The following is a 26,320-nucleotide window of genomic DNA, read 5'->3' as shown; positions in this document are numbered from 1 at the left end:
AGACAATTAGGAGAAACGAAACTTAAAGTAAAATCGAAATAAACTTTCACATTCGTTCTCCTGACTCCTTGGCATGCATTGCCATTGTCATATTTTATGTTTTTACAATTCACGTGGCAGGGTTCTCAAGTTTCACTAGGCTGGTGAACAATGTCAGAGTCAAGTTATTGGTCAGCATCCTGCCCCTGTCATTTACAGTATAGGAAGAGAATCCACAAGAAAAGGGGGAAATAGTGATGGCATAAATATGCTTTTACTAGCCCACTGTGTCCTTGCTCTTTTTTTTTTTTTTTACTTAAATGGTGCACTTTGCCTTTAAGAGCTGCCATCTACTGTTATAAAGTGTTGCTTTTGTCTTATTTGCCCCTCCATTTAGTGATACTTTTGCAGTGGTGGAACCAGCCACGGTCTGACAAAGATGGGAGAAGACATGCTACATTGGAGAATTGGGTGATTAATCGTTAGGGTGCCAGGATGTGCCGTTTTAGGGCTCCATATGATGGCGGACACATGAGCGTGCATACGCCATCACACCTGGGGGCGGGGCTTACAGAATAAAACGGTGGTTAGCCCACCAAAGGGTTGTTCAGTGTTGGAAGGAAGTTTGCATGACCTGAGATCTGTGGACTAGAAGAAAAACAGAGGTGTTGCTGCGAGTGGAAAAAGCTGCTGAGAAAGTGGAAAGAGAGGGATCGTCAGAGAGCTAGAACTGGGGAGCCTGTGTGAGACTGGTGAGGACCGTACTACACCAATAACATTGGGCCTGGGGTGGTAACAGGTCCTGAAGAGTAAACCGGGGTGGTGTGTGAGGCCCTACTGTACGGGTAGCTGGTCTGGGCAGTGAAGGGTGCATAGAGGAGACGTGACCCTATAGTCAGAGGGGTATACAATCAGTGACCAGCAATAGTGCAAGACTAAACGGAGAGTCGTCCTTGTGGAGGCGTACAATGCCAGATTACCAGCAGCCACCAACTCAAGGGTCCCTAGGCCTGAAATATGTAGTTAACAGCCACCATCTTCAGGCCTCCTGGGCACAAAAACGATAGCCCCTCTATTAAGTAGGGGAGCCCCCAACCCAGTGTCAGTCGTCAATCAGAATAAGCCAGCCAGTCTGAGCCGTAACTAAGTTTATGCCTCACGTAGTGGGGAAAACTGTAAATATAGACTGTGACTATGTGCATAGATGCCATCAGTCATAAACAGGAACAGGAAACAGGAACACACTAGGAGGCCATCACAAAGACAAACTAGGAAACATCAACAACGCTCAGGCATAGAAGCAGGGGGCTGGACCCCTCTTATAGTCCAGGGTACTCACGGGTCAAAGTTCATCAAAAGTCCGGTACGCGCGCTGCCCCTTTAAGAGCGGGCATGAGCATGGATACAACACTGTAGCCTGCTGCGCTAATCTGACCGTCAAAAAGCAACTGAAGCTTGACGGAAAACAAGAGGTGTGAACAGAGCCCAAGCTGGGTTCACACATCGCAAAACGCGTATTGACCCAGCCTTGCTGAGATTACTTTCTAGCGCTGCTGTATATGTGCCGGGCTGAATGCATCACTCCGAGAACAACAAACATTGCGACCCCAGACTTTGGCCCTTGACATGTCTTCTGAGGTGAGCTCTTGGCCCCCTCCATATACCCAGGCTCCATCTGCAGCCAAAAAACACTGGGGAGATTTCTCAAAACTGGTGCAAAGGTACGACTAGAGCAGTTGCCCATAGCAACCAATCAGATTCCACCTTTTATGTTTAGGTGGCCCTTTGGAAAAAGAAAGCAGCCACATGATTGGTTCCTGTGGGCAACTGCTCCCACTTTACCTTTTTACCAGTTTTAATAAATTTTCCTCAGTCTTAATTCTGAACCCCATAAAATAGGAGGCCCCCACCTCCCGACACGCACTGGGGGGGAATTTACTAACGGCTTTATGCTACTATTCTGGCATAAGAAAAATAACACAAACTTTGGTGCACGCCATATTTATGCAAAAATGTTTGACTTTCTCGCCTCTCAACATTTAAAAAATGCTGAGTAAAGTGGGTGGGGTTAAGCAGAGGGGCGGAGCCGCCATCAGGTCGGGAGACCTGTTATTAATTATGACAGAAATTGGTGCAAATTATAACACAAATCTGCGCCTGTTCACAGCCAGTCTTCATAAATCTCCCCCTCACTGTTAGCTGTGATATCCAGCGGTGACACCTCGAGAAGACTGTCGGCCATAGTGGGATTAGTAAAGTCTGAGCTGACGGCCGAGGACAATGGATGAGAACAAAAATGTTCCAATGAGACATTGCAATAAATAATCTACACAAATAATAGAAACTAAAGAGGATCGGTATGTAATCATCCCCTGGCTATATTGGTGGAAATAGCAACCAATCAGATCTGAAAAAAATGTCTGCCTGCTCCAACATAAGCCGTCGGGTAGTCATGATTCTGTAAAGCAAATCAGCTTAGGTTATATACAGTGTGTGTATGTATATATATATATATATAGGGAGAAGTCCTCTGCTCTCACATTGTTTCAGAGACTGATTCCCCATTCTGAATATTAGAAATGTAGGCACTATGGGAAGGCGACATGGTGGAAATGGCCATTACTTATGTGTTGTGAAGATGGACAAAGACTAGAAATGAAAATCCACGGCTGCCGCGACCATAAGTGGATCAGAGCCTCACAACGCTCCTCATTATTAGTGTCAGTCCATAAATGCCCGTTATGCCCAGGGTAATACCTTTTCTGGGCTCAGAAGGGCAAGAAACCAAACTCGCTGCACCGACCGTAGGCCAGGATCACACACACAGTTTTAAATGCAGTTTTTTGTGGCAGTTTTTGACTCCATTTTTTGAGCCAAAGATAAAAGTGAAAACAAAACGAAAGGCTCAAAAAACCGAGTCAAAAACTGCCACAAAAACGGCATCAAAACCTTGTGTGTGATCCCGGCCTTATGGACCTTTTTATTTTTTGAAGCAGTTTCGTCAGATTTTTATGCTGCTCTTTATCACGAGAGAAAATAAGATGCTGGGACATATAGAGGTTGTAGGGAATGTCTGTGTTTAATACATCGATAGTAAAGCTTACATAAGTGTGAACAGATTACAAGTTTCATGCTATATAAAGCCCTTGGGCATAGAAAACCGGCGAGGCTAAAGCTTCTAGGTATATAATTACTATAATAATGTGAGAGACATGAAGCAGAAACATTCCTCCTACCGTTCCTTTATTACAAGCAATGGCCCAGGCCCCCTCTCCAGAGAAGACATGGTTAATGGATGCTTAATACATGAAGGTTTGTGGTGGAGCCAAAGATCCTACAACCCAACCTGGTATTACAATTCACAGAGAACCATGATGAGCAGAAGACCGGGGACCGGAGGTGTCAGCTATTAAATCCCGGCTTTTCTACAGGATAAGTATCTATAGGGGTATCTGATGGTTCTGTAGGGGAATACTTCAGCTTTTCTTTTTATACAATATTTATTAAGAAGACAAAACACACAGTGGTAATGAGGAACCTCCGAGCTTCTGGTGGTCTGTGGGTCACACATCGTTGCCAATCATCCAAGTTCTTTTGGTAACCCAACAATGGCAATAGTCCAGGAGAAAGTGAATGGTGCTGGAAGGCGGCTCCGGGGCTGCAGAACAGGAATATCGGCAGGTTTGTAGGATGATCTTGTATGGGCCTTCTTGACTACAACATACTATCATGAGACCTATGGAACTTGAATGATACAGGCTTTTCAAGTTAATCAGTCTCTGGATTACTGGATGGATGTTGCTATTTGTAGCAGTTTGATTGTTTATTAGTAAATAGGAAAGAAGAGATGACGATTAATATATAGAGGGGGAGACGTGGGGCTCAGGGATATAAAGCCATCTATTATTTCATTCATGTAAAACGCTGTTTAATTGCTGCCAGGATTCATAGAATGAGCCTGTGAGTCCTGCTGACTCCGCCCACATACTGCTGATTGGCAGCTCTCCTGGTAGGAGTCCATTATACATATGTGGGCGGGGTCAGCAGGACTCACAGGCTTTCTCTACAAGTCATTATAGCAATTAAACAGCTTTTATCAGGTTAATCATGTATGTGGTATGTAAAGTTTTGTAGTTCTGGACATCTCTTACAGCTCTTTTGTTACTTGTTTATTCGCTCACATTGAATGTTTTCTTTAAGCTGCTGCGGGCTTCTTCTTCTGTTATTTCCTTCCAGTCTTTAGGCAGTTCAGCTGGTTTGGCATTATATTCTTCAGCAAATTTTTTATTAAATTTGGTAAAAATGTACTTCCAATAATCTGAGGACTGGATGCTGGGGTCGGGCTGGATGGCCCAGTCTGGGTAGTAGGTGCGATACTCTTTGCATGGGTGAGATTTCCAATCTGTGTCTGAATTCTTAAATGTACTGTTAGACAGAACAGACGTGGTACAAATGTCTGTAACTAAAATTTCACTCGCTGACCATTTGTATCGTCCCAAACCTTCAGGTCTATGAATAGATGCAGAGTGTTCCTTATGGTCCTCACCTCCGGCCTCACAGGGGACTTTACAGAACGGACACTGATGTCCACATCCAATCACCTTTTTGAATAACTCGTCCTGAGGCTTCAATTTGATTTAGGAAAGTAGAGATTCAAAACTCATAGACTTCAGCTCTGACCGGACCTGCTGATCTGTGGAAGACAGAAAAAGCTGAATATCAGATGAGAACTGACCAACATTAACTTTGTTTCTAAATGCGATGACTTGCACTTCCGTCTGGGAAATAACGAGCTTTTCATGTAACTTCTGCTGAACGTTTTCTAAGAACTGAGGAATGTCGTCACTCTGCAGAATTGTGTCTTCTCCTAGAATGTCTTTCACTTCTTTGCTGATAGAGTTGATGAGACCTTCCAGTAATGGATCCAGAGCTCCTGGCTTCTCATAGGTTTCTGATATTTTATTTAGGATCCAGTCTTTCGATAACGTTTTATAATGATTAGTATATTCGACATATTTCTCAAAACTATTTTTTTTCAGTAAGTCCTTCAGGAGATTATACTGGAAAAAGCTTCTACTTTTGAATATCTGGTTTTCTGCACCATTTAAAATGTCGTCAACCATCTCTCTCCCCAGATGATCGTAGACATAATCCGTTATTGCTGGGGTCAGGCACTTTTCACAGAACTGCCTGCCTCGGTTTTGAGATTCATCTTTTGCTTTAAAAACATTGTGAAATATAGTCAAATAATCAGGCTTCAGGTTGTCCAGGCAGGTTCGTGGGTCATTTGTTTCAATAAACCTGTCATGCATCCGCTGAAACCGTTTAGATGCTTGTCCAAAAATGAAGAGCTTGATGTCCAACTCAAACGTTAATGTGAAGTGAAGATTTTTAGACTGGACTTTAAGTTTTGTATTGATCTTCTGCAGAATTTCCTGCCAGTAAGTGTTGTCATAGTCTTCATTGGTATTCTCCTTCTCAGTGACATGACTGTCGCACATCTCTATCAGTGAGGTAGCAAAGTCTCCGAGCCTTTCATATGGTTCATTACTTTGTCCCCATATTTTTTTCAAAACTTTTGAAAGCCAATTCAGATCTATGTGACTTTTTTTATCAACAGTAAAGTTGGTGCGATGTTCTGTTAACTTCCTCACAGCCAATAATGTTTCATTAATTTTAGATCCTTTGTTGCTCATGTCATGTCTAAGTTGCTGGAGCATTGCGTCGCTCACCTTACGCTTCGACAATTTCTCAATTTGTAAATCTGACAGGGTCTTCTCCCACATGGCATTAAATTCACCTTCTACTTCTGCATCACTTAGTTCGTTGTTCTTCTCTCTGCAGGTTTTTAAGAGTTCATCGATTTTCCCTTCAATCAGCGCCTGGTATTTTTTCTTAATGTCCCGAACCTTCAGGTTCCCTTTTTGTATAGAAAGTGTTTTTTCATACTTGTCACTGGCATCTCTCCTGAGCTCTTTTCTTAGACCTGTAACACTCTTTTTAAAATCCTCACGATATCTTTCTATCAAATTAATGTTTTCTGATTCACTTTCAAAATATTTCTCTATCAGGTCGATCATTTTCTTCTCTTCATTATGCAGAAGCTGATCAAGATCCCTGTAGGTCTCGCATTTGTTTTCATCAATATCGTGAGTTGGTTGATTCCTAATATTAGTTTCTTTCCTTACTACCCATTTATGAACCTCTTTGGTAAAATTCCATTCCCACAGGGAGAACTGCATTGACAACTTATTATAAGCCTCAGCCACTAGACTGTTTCTGAAACTGAAGATAAACTTCTCATGTTTGACAGCATTCCACAAAATTTTCACCCATTTACCAAAATCCGATATTGTTGACGCCCTTCCTAGTGTCTCAGTTTTTAGAAAGTGCAATAGATACTTTTTAAGCTCAGAAACATGTTCACTGTATCCTGAATTGACCGGAGCCATAGGTGGGACCCCCTGCCACAGTCCAGGAATGTACCAGTTGTGTTTGTCCAGGTTGTAGTCCATGACATGACTAAATTTGTCATATCCACTTTTATTTTCCATTTTTGCAGCCACTTTTGTCATTTCATCTAATTGTTCTAGAAGTTTCTTCCTGTCTCTCATGTTGTTCTCATGGGCGGACACATCACTCACGTTCTGATGGACAAACTGACAATTAGGCTTCTTGCCAACTTCTGTCATCCTTAGAAATGCATGGACCACTATCTGAAAAATATCTTTCATCTCTATAGTATTTTCCATGGCCATGTTGACTATGGTGATGTCACTCAACCCAACCACCAGTGTGGCCAACTCATTGTCATGTTCATAACTGTCCACCAGAGAAGCCAATTCAGGAGCCTTCAACCCTTCAGTGTCAAGCACCAGAATGAATTCACAGCCTAGTTCCTCCTGGAAGTCCTCCTTCACTTTAATAAGGGTCATGAAGGCTCCTCGTGTGCATCGTCCACTGGCCACCGGGAACTGTAGACCAAACATGGTATTCAGAAGGGTGGACTTCCCCGTACTCTGCACCCCCAGCACGGTGATCACTCTCATCCTACATTGTCCTCCCGTCTTCTTATCCAGCTCAGTCAGGACATCATTAATCCACTGTAAGGGAATGTTGGAGGCATCTCCATCTATCAGCTCCAATGGGAACCCATCCAGCAGGAGATCGGCAGCAGCGGCTGGGAGGTGACTGAACTGTTTACCAGCTTCATTGCTTACTGTGAAATATTCAGCTTCATAGAACTGTCCTAACTCACGGAGAAAATGTTCAATTCCTAATGAACTCTCTGAAATTCTCTTGTCAAGCCGCTTTAGGTCTAGGGGGTTGGCTGATGCATCTGGTTTGTTACACGTCTCTTTATATTCAGTCTGTAATTTGGATACATTTTTTCTTGCAATGGAATCGAGCTCAAATTTCATCCACTTCAGAAAATATCGTTTTTCATCTTTAGATAAATGAGTAATTGCATCAATAAATAACGCCATAGCGTCTGGTAAAACATGATTATTTTGTTCTGTGAGGAGTGACTGACGTTCTTGTTGTAGCTTTGACACATAGACTTGTTGATCTTCTCCACCCTGATTTGACATTCTGCAAAATTCCTTTTCCAATTTAGACATTTTTTTCCACAGATCTCCTTGTAATTTCAAGCTTTGATTCTTAAACTCTTCTACGTTATTTATCTTTGAGGTGATGCTGAGGGCATAGCGTTTTGCTTTCAGAAGTTCAGAAGAAGCCTCATCTATACTGATGTTAAGATTAGAATCTAGTTTAGTAATATCCTTCAGTATTACTAGTTTAGGCTTATGTTTTAATTGACCGTCTATGACTTTTTGAATCTTACTTATGAAAGCTGCGTCATTCATGGTGGCTGATTTTAGTACAACATTTGTTTTCTCGATCTTTAGGCGAGGAATTAGATTTTGCAGGTGTTTCTGCGTCTCTGAGTTGACATCTTTTCCAGGACCTGGAGTGACAATGAAATAAAACTTGGTGTCCGATGGGCTGCAGGATGATAATAATCTGAGTTGTCTCTCACACATGCTCTCTATAAATATAAAAGTGGCTGATGAGATTCGGGTGAGAAATGTGAACTGTTCCCAGTTGGACTCCAGGTCTCCACGTAGGTTGGCCACAGCAATAGGCTCCGAGAAAACATCAGATTTGCCAGAAGGAAAGTACCAGGACATTTCCACCAGCCCATCCGATATCTTCCTCTCAATGTTCCCTCCTTCCATGTTGTTATGTATGAAGAAGTCATGATGTTGTTGGGGTGGGTTGAGAACCTGGTTTAATATTTTAGATTTCGATAATTTATTTGGCCCCAGCCTGACGAAAGAGAAGATCGGCATTTCAATATTCACCACATTGTCTTCTCTGAACCCTTTACTGTCTGCGAGTGACTGAGGTCTCCACTTCTTCACAATGTCCCTCATCGCCCAAAGCATGAAGGTGTGATCTGGACCATCACCAGCAGGAAGCAGGAGAGGAACTGCAAACTGACACACCGACATTTTCGATATCATTTCTTGCTGAAGACATTTATCTGAACAATTCAGGACAGCGCACAGAACATCTAAAGGGTGAATGGATTTTGACCTACGATTTTCTGTTTTACTGTTGAACAAATCAAATGAATCATCATCTACACTTGATTCCGAGTTTGACAGGTTGTCTTCTAATTCAGTTTTTCTCGCATTTCTGTCCAAGGCTATAATATTCAATAAGAAGTGTGCAGGAAGATCTGATATGGTTTTAGGCTTAAAATGATTTAGATTCTCTAGACCAATGCTCAAAACATTCCTCAGAGTCAACTTTGAGTTTCTATACTTCTCCATTCCCAGATCAACCAAGAGGTCCACAAAAATTTTTGTTTTGCCTGTAAAAGAAAAAAACATTTTTTTACAAAATGGTCAATATGGTTTGAACACATTTGATGAACTAGTATGCAAATAATATTTTACTGTTTTTAACTTTCTCTTAACCAGGACCATAACACATGACCACTAATCCAGGCCCCGAGCATTTCTCATCTCTACTGTAACTCACTACTTTCTTTCATCATGAACGCAGCAGCCAGATGGATTATTATCTCTAGCAGTTATACTAGCGCTGCTCTCGCTCGTTCTTCAGTTACCCTTTTCTTGCAGAATTCAATTCAAAACTCCCATTCTGGTCTATGAACTCTCCACAATGCTGCACCATCATACATCTCTGCTCCCATCTCCGTTATTCAACCTGCTGATGCTCCTCTCTCAGCCAATGCCCTACAACTCTCATCCTCCCTGATTACATTCTCTCACTTTCGTCCGCAGAACTTCTCCCATGCTGCACTCATTCTGTGAAACTCACCATCCCGGACCATTAGACCTGCTCCTAACATTCCCAGATTTAAGCGTGCCTTGAAAACTCACTTCTTCAAGGAGAACAACGTCACATAACAATAGTCCACAGCCCATACACAACTCGACCTGCTCAAAAATATCTCCACTCCCTCCTGTCCTCAGCCAGCCACCCTTGTTGCATCACGTTACACTTTATGTCCATGTTGGCTCAGATTCTGGCTGGGTGATTACATTTATGCAGTCTTATTTTCATTCCTCATACCGAAACGAGGGACAGGTCCCCTGGATAAAACTATCATTATGTGCCTATTGTGTCACTCCTATCATTCCATGTAGAGTGTAAGCTCTTCTGGTCAGCGGGGTCCTCTCTCCTGTAGAGTGTAAGCTCTTATGGGCAGCGGGGTCCTCTCTCCTGTAGAGTGTAAGCTCTTATGGTCAGCGGGGTCCTCTCTCCTGTAGAGTGTAAGCTCTTGTGGTCAGCGGGGTCCTCTCTCCTGTAGAGTGTAAGCTCTTATGGTCAGCAGTGTCCTCTCTCCTGTAGAGTGTTAGCTCTTGTGGTCAGCGGGGTCCTCTCTCCTGTAGAGTGTAAGCTCTTATGGTCAGCAGTGTCCTCTCTCCTGTAGAGTGTTAGCTCTTGTGGTCAGCGGGGTCCTCTCTCCTGTAGAGTGTAAGCTCTTATGGTCAGCGGGGTCCTCTCTCCTGTAGAGTGTAAGCTCTTATGGTCAGCGGGGTCCTCTCTCCTGTAGAGTGTTAGCTCCTATGGTCAGCGGGGTCCTCTCTCCTGTAGAGTGTAAGCTCTTGTGGTCAGCAGGGGTCCTCTCTCCTGTAGAGTGTAAGCTCTTATGGTCAGCAGTGTCTCTCCTGTAGAATTTAAGCTCTTATGGTCAGCGGGGTCCTCTCTCCTGTAGAGTGTAAGCTCTTATGGTCAGCAGGGTCCTCTCTCCTGTAGAGTGTAAGCTCTTATGATCAGCAGTGTCCTCTCTCCTGTAGAGTGTAAGCTCTTATGATCAGCAGGGTCCTCTCTCCTGTAGAGTGTAAGCTCTTATGGTCAGCAGTGTCTCTCCTGTAGAATGTAAGCTCTTATGGTCAGCGGGGTCCTCTCTCCTGTAGAGTGTAAGCTCTTATGGTCAGCAGTGTCTCTCCTGTAGAATGTAAGCTCTTATGGTCAGCGGGGTCCTCTCTCCTGTAGAGTGTAAGCTCTTATGATAAGCGGTGTCCTCTCTCCTGTAGAGTGTAAGCTCTTATGGTCAGCAGTGTCCTCTCTCCTGTAGAATGTAAGCTCTTATGATCAGCGGGGTCCTCTCTCCTGTAGAATGTAAGCTCTTATGGTCAGCGGGGTCCTCTCTCCTGTAGAGTGTAAGCTCTTATGATAAGCGGTGTCCTCTCTCCTGTAGAGTGTAAGCTCTTATGATAAGCAGTGTCCTCTCTCCTGTAGAGTGTAAGCTCTTATGGGGCCGGGACTTCTCTTCTTTTGTCTTATTGTTTGTTCATTTATTTTGAACACTTGTCTTTTAAATTGTTTGTTACTTCCCTAGTTGTAAAGCGTGCGGAATATGTCGGCTCCATATCAATAACGATTCTTATTTTTATGTCCGTGTGAACCATGCAGGTCCGGACAATCAGTTGATTCTCTCCTTTTACAGAGGGGTTTCTCTAATCAACTGTAGTCTAACTCCTTCTTGTACAAAAAAACAAATAAAAAAGGCCCGAAGTCGAGACTAACACGGACATCTGCCGGGGATAAAGGAAGCGGCTGAGGTCCTGGCCATGACTATGAAGCTCGCTGCTCAGCCACTGAAGTCCCCAGCTCAGGACAGGATGGTTTTCACAGCTGAACCACTGAGAGAAATTTTGAAACTTCTTCCTACACAATTAACCCTCGCTCAAGGATTATCTGTCCCCTAACTGGAAAATATGTTCTGACATGCCATAGAGAAGATGTCACCTGCGGAGTCCAGACTTTGAGAACCCCATGGACTAAAATATAATAATCCATGTTCCCCTTGTGATAATGATCAGCGGGGGCTGAGCCCATGGACCTCGACTATAACGTCTGTCTTTATGATATAAGTGTGTATGTGTGTAAGTAAAATATGTACAGCAGGGCCAGCTCAAGGTTTATGTGGGCCCTTGGGCAATAGAGTGTCAGTGGGCCCATGCGGAAAATATTCAGCAACATGTGGTTGAGATTTTTTAAATCGCATCCACTCGCCTAAAACTGTCTTACACTGCAGATTTTCCACCCAAAATTTACTTTCAGTACATATACAAACACACAGCCCCAGAACCAAGCTCAGACCATATATACAGCACCAGAACCAATCTCAGTACATATACAGCCCCAGAACCAAGCTTAGAACATAAATACAGAACCAGAACTAATCTCAGTACATATATACAGCCCCATAACCTAGCTCAGTACATAAATACAGCACCCAGAACAAAGTTCAGTACATATATTAATCAACAGAACAAAGCTCAGTACATATATATATACACAGCACCAGAAAAAAGCTCAGTACATATATACAGCACCAGAACAAAAGCTCAGTACATATATACAGCACCAGAGCAAAGCTTAGTACATATATACAGCACCAGAACAAAGCTCAGTACATATATAAATGACACTGGTCCTGATGTACAGTAAATATGTGTGTGTGTTTGTATGTATAGTATGGGGGGGATTTATTAAGTCTGGTGTTTCATACGCCATTCTTAATAGACTGAAAAGTTGTCAAAAACTGACAGATTTATTAAAAGGTGACTGTAATGACGGGGTAGGGAGACAGACAGGTGAGCCCTAATCTACCAGCCAATCAGTCCCTGCCTACTTGCACGGCGACGGCGTACAACTGGGCGACGATCCCTACGCTCAATATGTGCACGACAGACAAACAGACAAGGGTACACAGAAGCTAAGGGAAATGGGGCAGTTGCCCACGGCAACACCGTGAGCAACAGGAGTAGTGAACGAGCCGAGTCAAACCAGGAGTGTACGAGGTACCAAATGCAGAGCAGGAGCGTAGTCAGTAAAGCCAGGGTCAAAATGAAGCAAGGTCAATAATAATAGCAGGAGCAGCAGAGCCAGGAAAAACAGGAAAATCACAGGCAAAGGACAAGCAACAACTGAAGGTATAAATAGACCGAGGGCGGGAGCTAGAACCGTCTGGCCAGGCCGTGATAGGTTCTCCCACTCCTCAGCCTCCCAGCCTGAGTGGTGGCAGATGGAGTCACTCTATCAGACCTAGGCACAGATGCAGACTGATTAACCACGGGCGTCGACACAGAAGCTGTGTCTGGCAGATCCTTTACAGTACCCCCCCCCCCTTTTATGAGGGGCTACTGGACCCTTTCCAGGTGGACTTGGCTTATTGGGGAACCGAAGATGGAAGCTCCTGAGCAATACCCCAGCGTGAACATCCCGGGCGGGTACCCAAGTCCTCTCCTCAGGCCCGTATCCTCTCCAATGGACCAGGTACTGGAGGGAGCCTTGGACCATCCTGCTATCCACAATCTTGGCCACCTCGAATTCTGGGTGAGAACAGGGACCAGAGGTTTCCTCGAGGTAGCCAAGGACGGGGAGCAGCGTTTCAGGAGGGAGGCATTCAAAAAGATGTGGGTAACTCCAGCCGGAAGGAGACAGGGTTAAGGACCTCAATGACCTTGTACGGCCCTATATACCACCAGGGAGCAAATTTTTGGGACGGAACCTTAAGGCGCAAATTTTTTGAAGAGAGCCACACCAGATCCCCGACCACAAACAAGGGGTTAGCAGAACGTCTTCTATCTGCCTGAGTCTTTTGTATGCTCTGGGACGCCTCTAGGTTCTTCTGAACCTGGGCCCAGACTGTGCACAGTTCCCAATGAACGACCTCTACCTCGGGATTGTTGGAACTACCAGGTGAGACGGAGGAGAACCGTGGATTAAACCCAAAATTACAGAAAAAGGGGGAGACCCCTGACGAGTTACTGACCCGGTTATTAAGGGAAAAATTCGGCGAGGGGAATGAATGAGACCCAATCATATTGACAGTCAGAGATAAAACACCTTAAATATTGTTCTAGAGACTGATTAGTCCTCTCAGTTTGACCATTAGTTTCAGGATGGAAGGCAGAGGAGAAGGACAGATCAATCTCCAACTTTTTACAGAAGGCTCTCCAAAACAATGAAACAAATTGTACCCCTCTGTCCGAAACAATATTGACAGGGACCTCATGGAGACGCAGGATGTGTTTGACAAGCAAGGTAGCTAACGTCTTGGCATTAGGTAGTTTCTTGAGGGGCACAAAGTGGCACATCTTACTGAAGCGGTCTACTACCACCCACACCACGGACTTGCCTTGAGATGGAGGCAAATCGGTGATAAAATCCATGGAGATATGGGTCTAAGGTCTCTGGGGAATGGGCAAAGAACGTAGTAAGCCCGCTGGTCGGGACCTGGGAGTCTTGGACCTAGCACAAACCTCACAAGCAGCGATGTAGGCCTTAACGTCTTTAGGCAACCCAGGCCACCAATAGTTTCTGGCAATGAGGTGTTTGGTACCCAGGACGCCTGGATGACCAGATAGTGTGGAGTCATGATTTTCCCTAAGTACCCTTAGCCGGTATTGCAGGGGAACAAACAGCTAGTCCTCAGGAAGGTTCCCGGGAGCTGAACCTTAATCAGCCGCAATTTCAGAGACTAAATCAGAATCAATAGAAGAAATGATTATACCAGGAGGCAAAATACAAGCAGGATCTTCCTCCGAAGGAGGGCTGGCCATGAAGCTACGCGACAGTGCATCGGCCTTAATATTTTTAGACCCAGCCCTATAGGTAACCAAAAAGTTTAATCTGGTAAAAAATAGCGCCCATCGAGCTTGTCTCGGGTTTAGCCTCCGGGCAGATTCTAGGAAAACCAGATTCTTGTGGTCGGTAAGGACCGTTACCTGGTGCCTAGCCCCCTCCAGGAAGTGGCGCCACTCTTCAAATGCCCATTTAATGGCTAAGAGTTTGCGGTTGCCAATATCATAGTTACTCTCAGTGGGCGAAAACTTCCTGGAGAAGTAGGCACAGGGACGGAGATGGGTGAGGGACCTGGTACCCTGGGACAAGACAGCCCCCACTCCCACCTCGGATGCGTCAACTTCCACGATAAATGGCTCCATTTGGTTGGGCTGAACCAGCACCGGGGCCGAGATAAAGCACTTCTTAAGGACCTCAAAAGCCTGGACAGCCTCAGGGGGCCAGTGGAGGAGATCAGCACCTTTGCGAGTGAGGTCCGTAAGAGGCTTAGCGATGACCGAGAAGTTAGCAATAAATCTCCTGTAATAATTAGCGAACCCCAAGAAACACTGTAACGCCTTCAGGGAGGCAGGTTGGACCCATTCCGCCAGAGCCTGGACCTTGGCAGGGTCCATGCGGAATTCATGAGGAGTGAGGATTTGACCCAAAAATGGTATCTCCTGTACCCCAAACACACATTTTTCGGTTTTCGCAAACAGTTTGTTTTCCCAAAGGACCTGGAGCACCTTCCTGACATGCTCAATGTGGGAGGACCAGTCCTTGGAAAATACCAGTATGTCATCAAGGTACACTACAAGAAATACCCCCAGGTAATCTCTTAAAATCTCATTTATGAAATTCTGGAAGACCGCAGGAGCATTACACAACCCAAAGGGCATGACGAGGTATTCGAAATGACCTTCGGGCGTGTTAAACGCAGTCTTCCACTCATCCCCCTATCCCCCTCTTTGATGCGGATAAGGTTATACGCCCCCCCGTAGATCAAACTTAGAGAACCATTGGGCCCCCTGAACCTGATTAAAGAGATCAGGAATCAAAGGAAGGGGATACTGGTTCCTTACAGTGACCTTATTCAAGTTACGGTAGTCAATGCATGGCCTAAGACCACCATCCTTCTTCCCTACGAAGAAGAAGCCAGCACCTACCGGAGAAGTAGAGGGGCGAATGTAATCCTTGGCCAGGCATCCCTGGATATACTCTCTCATGGCTTCACGTTCGGGACAAGAAAGATTAAATATCCTACCCTTAGGGAGCTTAGCTCCTGGTACCAATTCGATAGCGCAATCGTATTCTCTATGAGGTAACACTTCGGAGGCCTCCTTAGAGAAAACATCAGCGAAGTCCTGAACAAACTCAGGTAGCGTTTTCACCTCCTCAGGGGGAGAAATAGAATTAACAGAAAAACATGACGTCAAGCATTCATTACCCCATTTGGTAAGCTCCCCAGTATTCCAGTCAAACGTGGGATTATGCAACTGCAACCAGGGAAGGCCTAAAACCAAATCGGACGATAATCCCTGCATCAACAGTACAGAGCACTGCTCCAAATGCATGGAGCCAACAAGGAGTTCAAAAACAGGGGTATGCTGTGTAAAATAACCATTAGCAAGAGGAGTGGAGTCGATACCCACTACCGGGACAGGTTTAGGCAAATCAATTAAAGGCATAGCTAAAGACATGGCAAATTCCACAGACATGATATTAGTAGAAGACCCTGAATCCACGAAGGCACTGCCAGTAGCAGACCTACCCCCAAAAGAGACCTGAAAGGGAAGCAAGATTTTATTACGTTTCATATTTACGGGAAATACCTTTGCGCCCAAGTGAACTCCCCGATGATCACTTAGGCGCAGAAATTTTCCGGCAGCTTATTCTTACGCCTAGGGCAGGTGTTCACTTGATGCTTGTCATCCCCACAATAGAAGCAGAGACCATTCTTCCTGCGGAACTCTCTACGTTGTCGGGGGGACACGGAGGCCCCGAGTTGCATTGGTACCTCCGAGTCTTCCGTGGCAGAGCGAAGCAACGGGACCTCGGGAGGCATCATGGGGGAGTCAGAGGGGAAAACACAAAAACTTTCAAGTTGTCGTTCCCTGAGACGTCGGTCAAGTCGTACCGCTAAAGCCATAACCTGGTCAAGGGAGTCAGAAGAGGGATAGCTAACAAGGAGGTCTTTCAGGGCGTTCGACAGACCCAACCTAAACTGGCACCTTAAGGCAGGGTCATTCCACTGAGAAGCTACGCACCACTTCCTAAAGTCAGAACAATACTCCTAAACAGGTCTCTTACCCTGACGTAAGGTCACCAGCTGACTCTCAGCAAAGGCAGTCCTGTCAGTCTCGTCATAAATGAGTCCGAGAGCAGAAAAGAAACGATCAACGGAGGAAAGTTCAGGGGCGTCTGGAGCCAAGGAGAAGGCCCACTCTTGGGGCCCTTCCTGGAGCCGGGACATAATTATACCCACCCGCTGGCTCTCAGAACCTGAGGAGTGAGGCTTTAAACGAAAGTAGAGCCTACAACTCTCCCGAAAGGAGAGAAAAGTACTCCGGTCCCCTGAGAACCGGTCAGGCAACTTGAGGTGGGGTTCAAGAGGTGAGGTGAGGGGCACTACCATGGTAGCGTCAGGCTGGTTGACCCTCTGAGCCAGGGCCTGGACCTGTAGGGAGAGACCCTGCATTTGCTGGGCCAGGGTCTCAAGGGGGTCCATAGTAGTGTCAGGGACCAGGGTAGACTAGGTATATGGGCTTGTGATTATGTAATGACGGGGGTAGGGAAACGGACAAGTGAGCCCTAATCTACCCGCCACTCTGTCCCTGCCTACTTGCAACGACCCGCCCTAGGCGACGGGGTACAACTGGGCGGCGGTCCCTACGCTCAGTAAGTGCAACAGACAAACAGACAAGGGAACACAAAGCAAAGGGAAATGGGGCAGTTGCCCACGGCAACACCGTGAGCAACAAGAGTGGTGAACGAGCCGAGTCAAACCAGGAGTTCATGTGGTACCAAATTCAGAGCAGGAGAGTAGTCAGAAAGCCAGGGTCAGTATGGAGCAGGATCAAATAGTCAGAAGCTGTAGCTAGGCCAGGAAACCACACGAAAAGAGTCACAAGCAAAGGGGGAACAGGAAAGGCAGGTATAAATAGACAGAGGGCGGAAGCTAGCTCCATCTGGCCAGGCTGCGATAGGCTCTCCCACTCCTAAGCCTGCCATCCTGAGTGGTGGAAGCTGGAGTCAGTCTCAGAGACATAGACTCAGGTGCAGACTGATTACCTATGGGCGTATACACAGAAGTTGTGCCGGGCAGATCCTTTACAATATCACTATGTGCAGCCTCATACACAAACACTAACGTTACTGCAGTGCCCTGATAATGAATATACATTACCTCCAGCCAGGACATGATGTGTATTCAGAATCCTGACACTTCGCTAATACAATCCCGACACTACAGCACAGGAAGCGTAATCTTGCGAGATTACGCTATAAACTGTCATTTCAAACGAGATAATGCTTGCTTTCCTGTAGTGTCGGGATTGTATTAGCGAAGTGTCAGGATTCTGAATACACGTCACGTCCTGGCTGGAGCTAATGTATATTCATTGTCAGGACACTGCAGTAACGTTATAGTGTGTTTATGTGGCTGCACATAGCGATATAGCTATATCGCTATGTGCTGTATAAATGAATGGAGAGAAGTGTATGCTGCTGATTGGTCAGCGTCATACACTCCTCTGTACAACGCCCACTTGGCAAAAAAGTTAAAAGTTGTCCATTGAGAAACTCATTAGCATAAAGCTAAAATAGGTCATAACTAAATGATAGTTTTTCTAAATAAAAAACACTGCTGTAATCTACATTACTGCGCCGATCACATCCTGTACAAGACAGGCCACTTATAATGTGGTGACAGAGACTCTTTAGGGTCTTAAATGTGACGCAGGACTTCAATGTCATCAGTGCTGTGTCTGTGAGGAAGGCTGCATACAACATCCTGACGCTGCTCGGCATCAGGTCCTTGTATGAGCGGCGCTGGAGTGATGAAGGAGTTGGAGAGGCGAGTACACTTATTTATTATTATGATTATTCTTATTCTTTCATTTAATTTATAAGTGTCTAATGGAAAGGGGCAGGGTGGATAGTCTTGTCGGGGGGTGGCAAGTTAGGGGCTCAGCGTGGGCCCCTTTGCAGGCCCTCAGACATATGAGCCGCTGGGCCTGTGACTGGGAGGCATGTAATGGGTTCAATCGGTTTTAATCGGCTAGGGGACGGCTTAGATATGTTGCTAATATGCTTGTAGCCTATAAAAGCCTTATGCATTTACTTACAGGGCGTTTTTAGGTGGACATGGGTGGGCTTACCCCACCCTCCCTTTTCTGGGTTTATAAGGGCAGAGTGGGAGGACATCTTCCTCTTTAGATCATTACTTGTGAGAGACATTACAGTGTGAGTTACACTTACCTTATTGTTTTACAATGACCTGGCAAGCGCTTGAGATTATTAGTTTCCGCCGCCAGAACAAGGGCTCCGTCTGGCTGCAGTCTCTCCTCAACAAGACTGTGGCGCCGGCGTCTTCACTGCCCAGCACCCTCCCTGCATGGCGATTTTTTCCTGTCACTCCAGGCTGCCAGTGCGTTTTTCCCCATCAGCGGAGGTAAGAGCATGCTCTGTGGCGGCCAGACCTGGGGCGCATGCGCAGATTGCATCCTGGACTCCGGCTCTGTCTCAACTCTTGCAGTCACCGGCGGTCGGGCTTAACGAGGATTTTATTCCTCCTTCACCCGGCATATCGTCTCCCACCGGCTTGGGTCTCGCGAGACCAAGCTCAGCGGGCGCGAGGTGCACTGCTGTACAAGCCACTACACACATGGCTTTCACCACTGCCACCACTGTGGATTTACCAAGTGGGGCTCCCCTTCCCCCAGCTTTTAGAGCTAATGCTGCGGGTGTCAGGTCCGTATTTCACACCGAATAACCACCTCTGTAAATTGAAAGCTGAAGGCATGCCTGGAGAGAAGTACACCACACAGAGATGTTTGGTACACAGCTTCCCTCTGTCAGCCAGGAGGAAGACTGAAAACTTTTTATTCAGAACAAAGAAACACAGAAAGAGACACATGCCTCCTCCCCAGAGATGTGGGAGTGCCCAAGCCCCCCCCACCGGTTTCTCAGCTGTAACTTCTCAGACTCTTCTTGCATTCCATGGGGCGGTGTCTTCCATAGGTGTGTCCGACATGAACAAAGAACTTGTTATATATATCAGTATATTACACAAAGAACTGAAATGTATATACATATGTGTGAGGATAATATTTTTCAAACAATATACATAGTAATGATCCCTGACAGTGGGACTTAAGCTGCAGTCGGGTCGCCACATCACCGACCCCACGCTGCATCCACCGGAGACTGACCTCCCCTCCCCCAATGGTTGATGGAGGCAAGCTCTCACTAGCGGACAGCGGGGAGGTCTTTTTCCCATGTGAGCAGGAGACGCCTATGGTGAGGCCAACCCCTCCACCCCTTCCTAATGCTCTGCTAGTTATACCAGCGGGTTTTGGCCCCAGTTATGTGCTGGCTGAAAACATTGAGCGTGCCTCTTCTGTCAGCTCGAGGGAGACCAGTCGTGCAGGTCACACTCGATCACAGCATTCCTCCAGATGCCGATCCTCTCCCCGATCCAGTCGTCAGCGTTGCTGACACAGGAGGTCACCTTTATCTCCTCGTTCAAGGTCAGCGAGCTCGCGCACTGGTTCGTCTCACCATAGCAGTCCATGCGAAAGCCATGTCAGACATCGCCATAGCAACTACTTTGCAATCCTCGTTGGCGGCCACCCCACTGGCTTCGGCTGCGCCAGCTCGCTGGCGGAGGCTGGAAAACAGTGGCGTAACTACCGCTGTAGCAGCCATAGCGGCTGCTACGAGGCCTGTGGCATGAGGGGGCCAGTGCCGGTAGGAGGAGGCTCCGCTAGCAGCCGCTATGGCTGCTGCAGCGGAAGCTACACCACATTCAATAGTGTATGCGTCTTTCGGATGCAGATACTATTGAACACTATGACAGAGCACGGAGGTATCACCCTGCTCTGCCATAGGCTACTGTATTCATTGGCGTAGCTGTAGGGGTCGCAAAAGTCGCAATTGCGACTGGGCCCCTAAACCTGGGGCGCACACAGGGCTCCCATAGACACACAGCACTTGCCGCGCTGGTCCCGCTTCCTGAATGCTGGGGCAAGGAGCTGACAGCTCCATGCTCAAGCATTAACTCTGCCGCGAGCGGCTCAGCGCAGGCGCGATGTAGTGTTAGAAAACCAAAAGAGAAAGATTGACACTGAGAGATAAGGAAACAGTAAATATACAAAAACTTTATTGAACAATAATAGTACAAAATAAAAAGAATCCAAAAAACCACAGTAAAAACAAGGATCATAGGCTGGTAAAGGAAATCAAACCATGCGACTATGTGAGGAACAGGTAAATAAAGTGCATATGCGTCCTTTAAATGATGTGTATAAATACCTGTAAAATAATGGTCTGTACACAAGATAATACAGTAGTGAACATCAATGTATATAGAGTGATGCAGGCTGTATAAATGTATTTAAATGGTTGAGTCATAATAAGGCAGCAGACGTGACTGCACCAACAACAAATGACATGATAAGGTATCAAAGATCAAGAAAATATGTAGCCCAAAATACAAAATACTAAAGAAATGAAATGAATGAATGAACACTCACATACCCATGGTAATGGAACAGGATAAATGCAGCCAGAGTCCACCCCAACGCGCGTTTCGGCGCTAATGCCTTCGTCTGGGGGCTCCCATAGACACACAGCACTTGCCGCGCTGGTCCCGCTTCCTGAATGCTGGGGCAAGGAGCTGACAGCTCCATGCTCAAGCATTAACTCTGCCGCGAGCGGCTCAGCGCAGGCGCGATGTAGTGTTGTCATCGCCTGTCTGCGCCGAGTCACTCACAGCACAGACCAGAGGAGAAGGATCCTCCACCCGTCGTGGGAACGGGGATAGGTAAGTCATTATGTTATTATTTTTCTATTAGGCACTAATGGGGCATTATACTGGGTAGGGAAGGGGCGCTAAAATGGTGGCTGCTATAGGAGCATTTTACTATATGGGGCAGCATTATATTTTATGGGGGCATTATACTGTGGGGGCAGCTATGGGGGGCATTATACTGTGGGGACAGCTATGGGGGGGCATTATACCATATGGGGGAATTATACTGTGGGGGCAGCTATGGGGGCATTATACTGTGGGGACAGCTATTTGGGCATTATACTGTATGGGGGGCATTATACAGTATGGGGCATTATACTGTGTGGGCAGCTATGGGGGCATTAGACTGTGGGGACAGCTATGGGGCATTATACTGTATGGTGGCATTATACTGTGGAGACAGCTATGGGGGCATTATACTGTGTGGAGGCAGCTATGGGGACATTTTATTGTGTGGGGGCATTATACTATGGGGACAGTTATGGGGGCATTATACTGTTTGGGGGAATAATACTGTGGGGACAGCTATGGGGGCATTATATTGTGGGGGAAACTATGGGGGCATTATACTGTGTGGGGCAGCTATGGGGGCATTATACTGTGTGGGGCAGCTATGGAGAGCATTATACTGTGTAGGGGTAGTATGGGAGCATTATATTGTGGGGCAGCTATGGGGCATTATGCTGTATGGGGGAATTTGTTTGGGCATTTTACTGCATGGGGCATCTGTGTGGGCATTATACTGTATGGGGCATCTGTGCGGGCATTATACTGTATGGGGCTGTATAGAACTGTCTACAGGGGAGGCTTTATAGCACTGTCTACAGGGGAGGCTGTATAGCACTGTATGTGGAGGCTGTATAGCAGTGTCTACAGGGGAGGCTGTATAGCACTGTCTACATGGAAGGCTGTATAGCACTGTCTACAGGGGGCTGTATAGCACTGTCTACAGGGGAGGCTGTATAGCACTGTCTACAGGGGGGTTCTATAGCACTGTCTATGGTGGAGGCTGTATAGCACTGTCTACAGGGGAGGCTGTATAGCACTGTCTACAGGGGGGCTGTATAGCACTGTATGCAGAGGCTGTATAGCACTGTCTACAGGGGGGGCTGTATAGCACTGTCTACAGGGGAGGCTGTATAGCACTGTCTACAGGGGAGGCTGTATAGCACTGTCTACAGGGGGGGCTGTATAGCACTGTCTACAGGGGGGGCTGTATAGCACTGTCTACAGGGGAGGCTGTATAGCACTGTCTACAGGGGGGCTGTATAGCACTGTATGCAGAGGCTGTATAGCACTGTCTACAGGGGGGGCTGTATAGAACTGTCTACAGGGGAGGCTGTATAGCACTGTCTACAGGGGGCTGTATAGCACTGTATGCAGAGGCTGTATAGCACTGTCTACAGGGGGGGCTGTATAGCACTGTCTACAGGGGAGGCTGTATAGCACTGTCTACAGGGGGAGCTGTATAGCACTGTCTACAGGGGAGGCTGTATAGCACTGTCTACAGGGGGGGCTGTATAGCACTGTCTACAGGGGGGGCTGTATAGCACTGTCTACAGGGGAGGCTGTATAGCACTGTCTACAGGGGGGCTGTATAGCACTGTATGCAGAGGCTGTATAGCACTGTCTACAGGGGGGGCTGTATAGCACTGTCTACAAGGGGGCTGTATAGCACTGTCTACAGGGGGGCTGTATAGCACTGTCTACAGGGGAGGCTGTATAGCACTGTCTACAGGGGGCTGTATAGCACTGTATGCAGAGGCTGTATAGCACTGTCTACAGGGGGGGCTGTATAGCACTGTCTACAGGGGGGGCTGTATAGCACTGTCTACAGGGGAGGTTGTATAGCACTGTCTACAGGGGAGGCTGTATAGCACTGTCTACAGGGGGCTGTATAGCACTGTATGCAGAGGCTGTATAGCACTGTCTACAGGGGGGGCTGTATAGCACTGTCTACAGGGGGGCTGTATAGCACTGTCTACAGGGGAGGCTGTATAGCACTGTCTACAGGGGGAGCTGTATAGCACTGTCTACAGGGGAGGCTGTATAGCACTGTCTACAGGGGGGCTGTATAGCACTGTCTACAGGGGGGGCTGTATAGCACTGTCTACAGGGGAGGCTGTATAGCACTGTCTACACGGGGGCTGTATAGCACTGTATGCAGAGGCTGTATAGCACTGTCTACAGGGGGGCTGTATAGCACTGTCTACAAGGGGGCTGTATAGCACTGTCTACAGAGGGGCTGTATAGCACTGTCTACAGGAGAGGCTGTATAGCACTGTCTACAGGGGGCTGTATAGCACTGTATGCAGAGGCTGTATAGCACTGTCTACAGGGGGGGCTGTATAGCACTGTCTACAGGGGGGGCTGTATAGCACTGTCTACAGGGGAGGCTGTATAGCACTGTCTACAGGGGGAGCTGTATAGCACTGTCTACAGGGGAGGCTGTATAGCACTGTCTACAGGGGGGCTGTATAGCACTGTATGCAGAGGCTGTATAGCACTGTCTACAGGGGGGGCTGTATAGCACTGTCTACAGGGGGACAGTATAGCACTGTATGCAGAGTGCACCCAATAATGCTACAATACTGTACACCTAACTAGTGCCATTATGCAGTACACCTAATTAATGCTACCATGCAGTACAAATAATGCTTTCATACTGTACACCTAATACTACCAAACAGTACACATAATAATGCTGCCATACTGTACACCTAACTAATGCTTCCACACAGTGCACATAATAATGCTGCCATACTGTACACCTAACTAATGCTACCACACAGTGCACATAATAATGCTGCCATACTATACACCTAACTAATGCTACCACACAGTGCACATAATAATGCTGCCATACTGTACACCTAACTAATGCTACCACACAGTGCACATAATAATGCTGCCATACTGTACACCTAACTAATACTACCACACAGTGCAGATAATAATGCTGCCATACTGTACACCTAACTAATGCTGCCACACTGTGCACATAATAATGCTGCCATACTGTACACCTAACTAATGCTACCACACAGCACACATAATAATGCTGCCATACTGTACACCTAACTAATGCTGCCACACTGTGCACATAATAATGCTGCCATACTGTACACCTAACTAATGCTACCACACAGTGCACATAATAATGCTGCCATACTGTACAACTAACTAATGCTACCACAGAGTGCACATAATAATGCTGCCATACTGTACACCTAACTAATGCTACCACACAGTGCACATAATAATGCTGCCATACTATACACCTAACTAATGCTACCACACAGTGCACATAATAATGCTGCCATACTGTACACCTTACTAATACTACCACACAGTGCAGATAATAATGCTGCCATACTATACACCTAACTAATGCTACCACACAGTGCATATGATAATGCTGCCATACTGTACACCTAACTAATGCTTCCACACAGTGAACATAATAATGCTGCCATACTGTACACCTAACTAATGCTACCACACAGTGCACATAATAATGCTGCCATACTGTACACCTAACTAATGCTACCACACAGTGCACATAATAATGCTGCCATACTATACACCTAACTAATGCTACCACACAGTGCACATATTAATGCTGCCATACTGTACACCTAACTAATACTACCACACAGTGCAGATAATAATGCTGCCATACTATACACCTAACTAATGCTACCACACAGTGCACATAATAATGCTGCCATACTGTACACCTAACTAATACTACCACACAGTGCAGATAATAATGCTGCCATACTATACACCTAACTAATGCTACCACACAGTGCACATAATAATGCTGCCATACTGTACACCTAACTAATGCTACCACACAGTGCACATAATAATGCTGCCATACTATACACCTAACTAATGCTACCACACAGTGCACATAATAATGCTGCCATACTGTACAGCTAACTAATGCTTCCACACAGTGCACATAATAAAGCTGCCATATTGTACACCTAACTAATGCTACCACACAGTGCACATAATAATGCTGCCATACTGTACACCTTACTAATACTACCACACAGTGCAGATAATAATGCTGCCATACTATACACCTAACTAATGCTACCACACAGTGCATATAATAATGCTGCCATACTGTACACCTAACTAATGCTTCCACACAGTGCACATAATAATGCTGCCATACTGTACACCTAACTAATGCTACCACACAGTGCACATAATAATGCTGCCATACTATACACCTAACTAATGCTACCACACAGTGCACATAATAATGCTGCCATACTGTACACCTTACTAATACTACCACACAGTGCAGATAATAATGCTGCCATACTATACACCTAACTAATGCTACCACACAGTGCATATAATAATGCTGCCATACTGTACACCTAACTAATGCTTCCACACAGTGAACATAATAATGCTGCCATACTGTACACCTAACTAATGCTACCACAGTGCACATAATAATGCTGCCATACTATACACCTAACTAATGCTACCACACAGTGCACATAATAATGCTGCCATACTGTACAGCTAACTAATGCTTCCACACAGTGCACATAATAATGCTGCCATACTATACACCTAACTAATGTTACCACACAGTGCACATAATAATGCTGCCATACTATACACCTAACTAATGCTACCACACAGTGCACATAATAATGCTGCCATACTGTACACCTAACTAATGCTACCACACAGTGCACATAATAATGCTGCCATACTATACACCTAACTAATGCTACCACACAGTGCACATAATAATGCTGCCATACTGTACACCTAACTAATACTACCACACAGTGCAGATAATAATGCTGCCATACTATACACCTAACTAATGCTACCACACAGTGCACATAATAATGCTGCCATACTGTACACCTAACTAATACTACCACACAGTGCAGATAATAATGCTGCCATACTATACACCTAACTAATGCTACCACACAGTGCACATAATAATGCTGCCATACTGTACACCTAACTAATGCTACCACACAGTGCACATAATAATGCTGCAATACTATACACCTAACTAATGCTACCACACAGTGCACATAATAATGATGCCATACTGTACAGCTAACTAATGCTTCCACACAGTGCACATAATAATGCTGCCATACTGTACACCTAACTAATGCTACCACACAGTGCACA

At 45.9% G+C, this 26,320-nt stretch overlaps 1 protein-coding gene across 1 annotated transcript; it reads right to left on the bottom strand.

The window, feature by feature from the left end:
• Positions 1-3,091: 3,091 nt before the first annotated feature.
• LOC142656072 (up-regulator of cell proliferation-like) lies at positions 3,092-8,837 on the bottom strand. Its single transcript, XM_075830940.1, is given in 2 exon segments — positions 3,092-5,529; positions 5,626-8,837. Coding segments are annotated over 2 exon segments (4,575 nt in total). The 5' UTR covers positions 8,820-8,837; the 3' UTR covers positions 3,092-4,148.
• Between the last annotated feature and the right edge of the window lie 17,483 nt (positions 8,838-26,320).

This window comes from Rhinoderma darwinii, chromosome 6 (assembly GCF_050947455.1).
Source record: "Rhinoderma darwinii isolate aRhiDar2 chromosome 6, aRhiDar2.hap1, whole genome shotgun sequence".
Classification (NCBI taxonomy): Eukaryota; Metazoa; Chordata; class Amphibia; order Anura; family Rhinodermatidae; genus Rhinoderma; species Rhinoderma darwinii.
The sequence above is the reverse complement of the archived record's forward strand: the minus strand, read 5'-3'. Positions and strand labels throughout refer to the sequence as shown.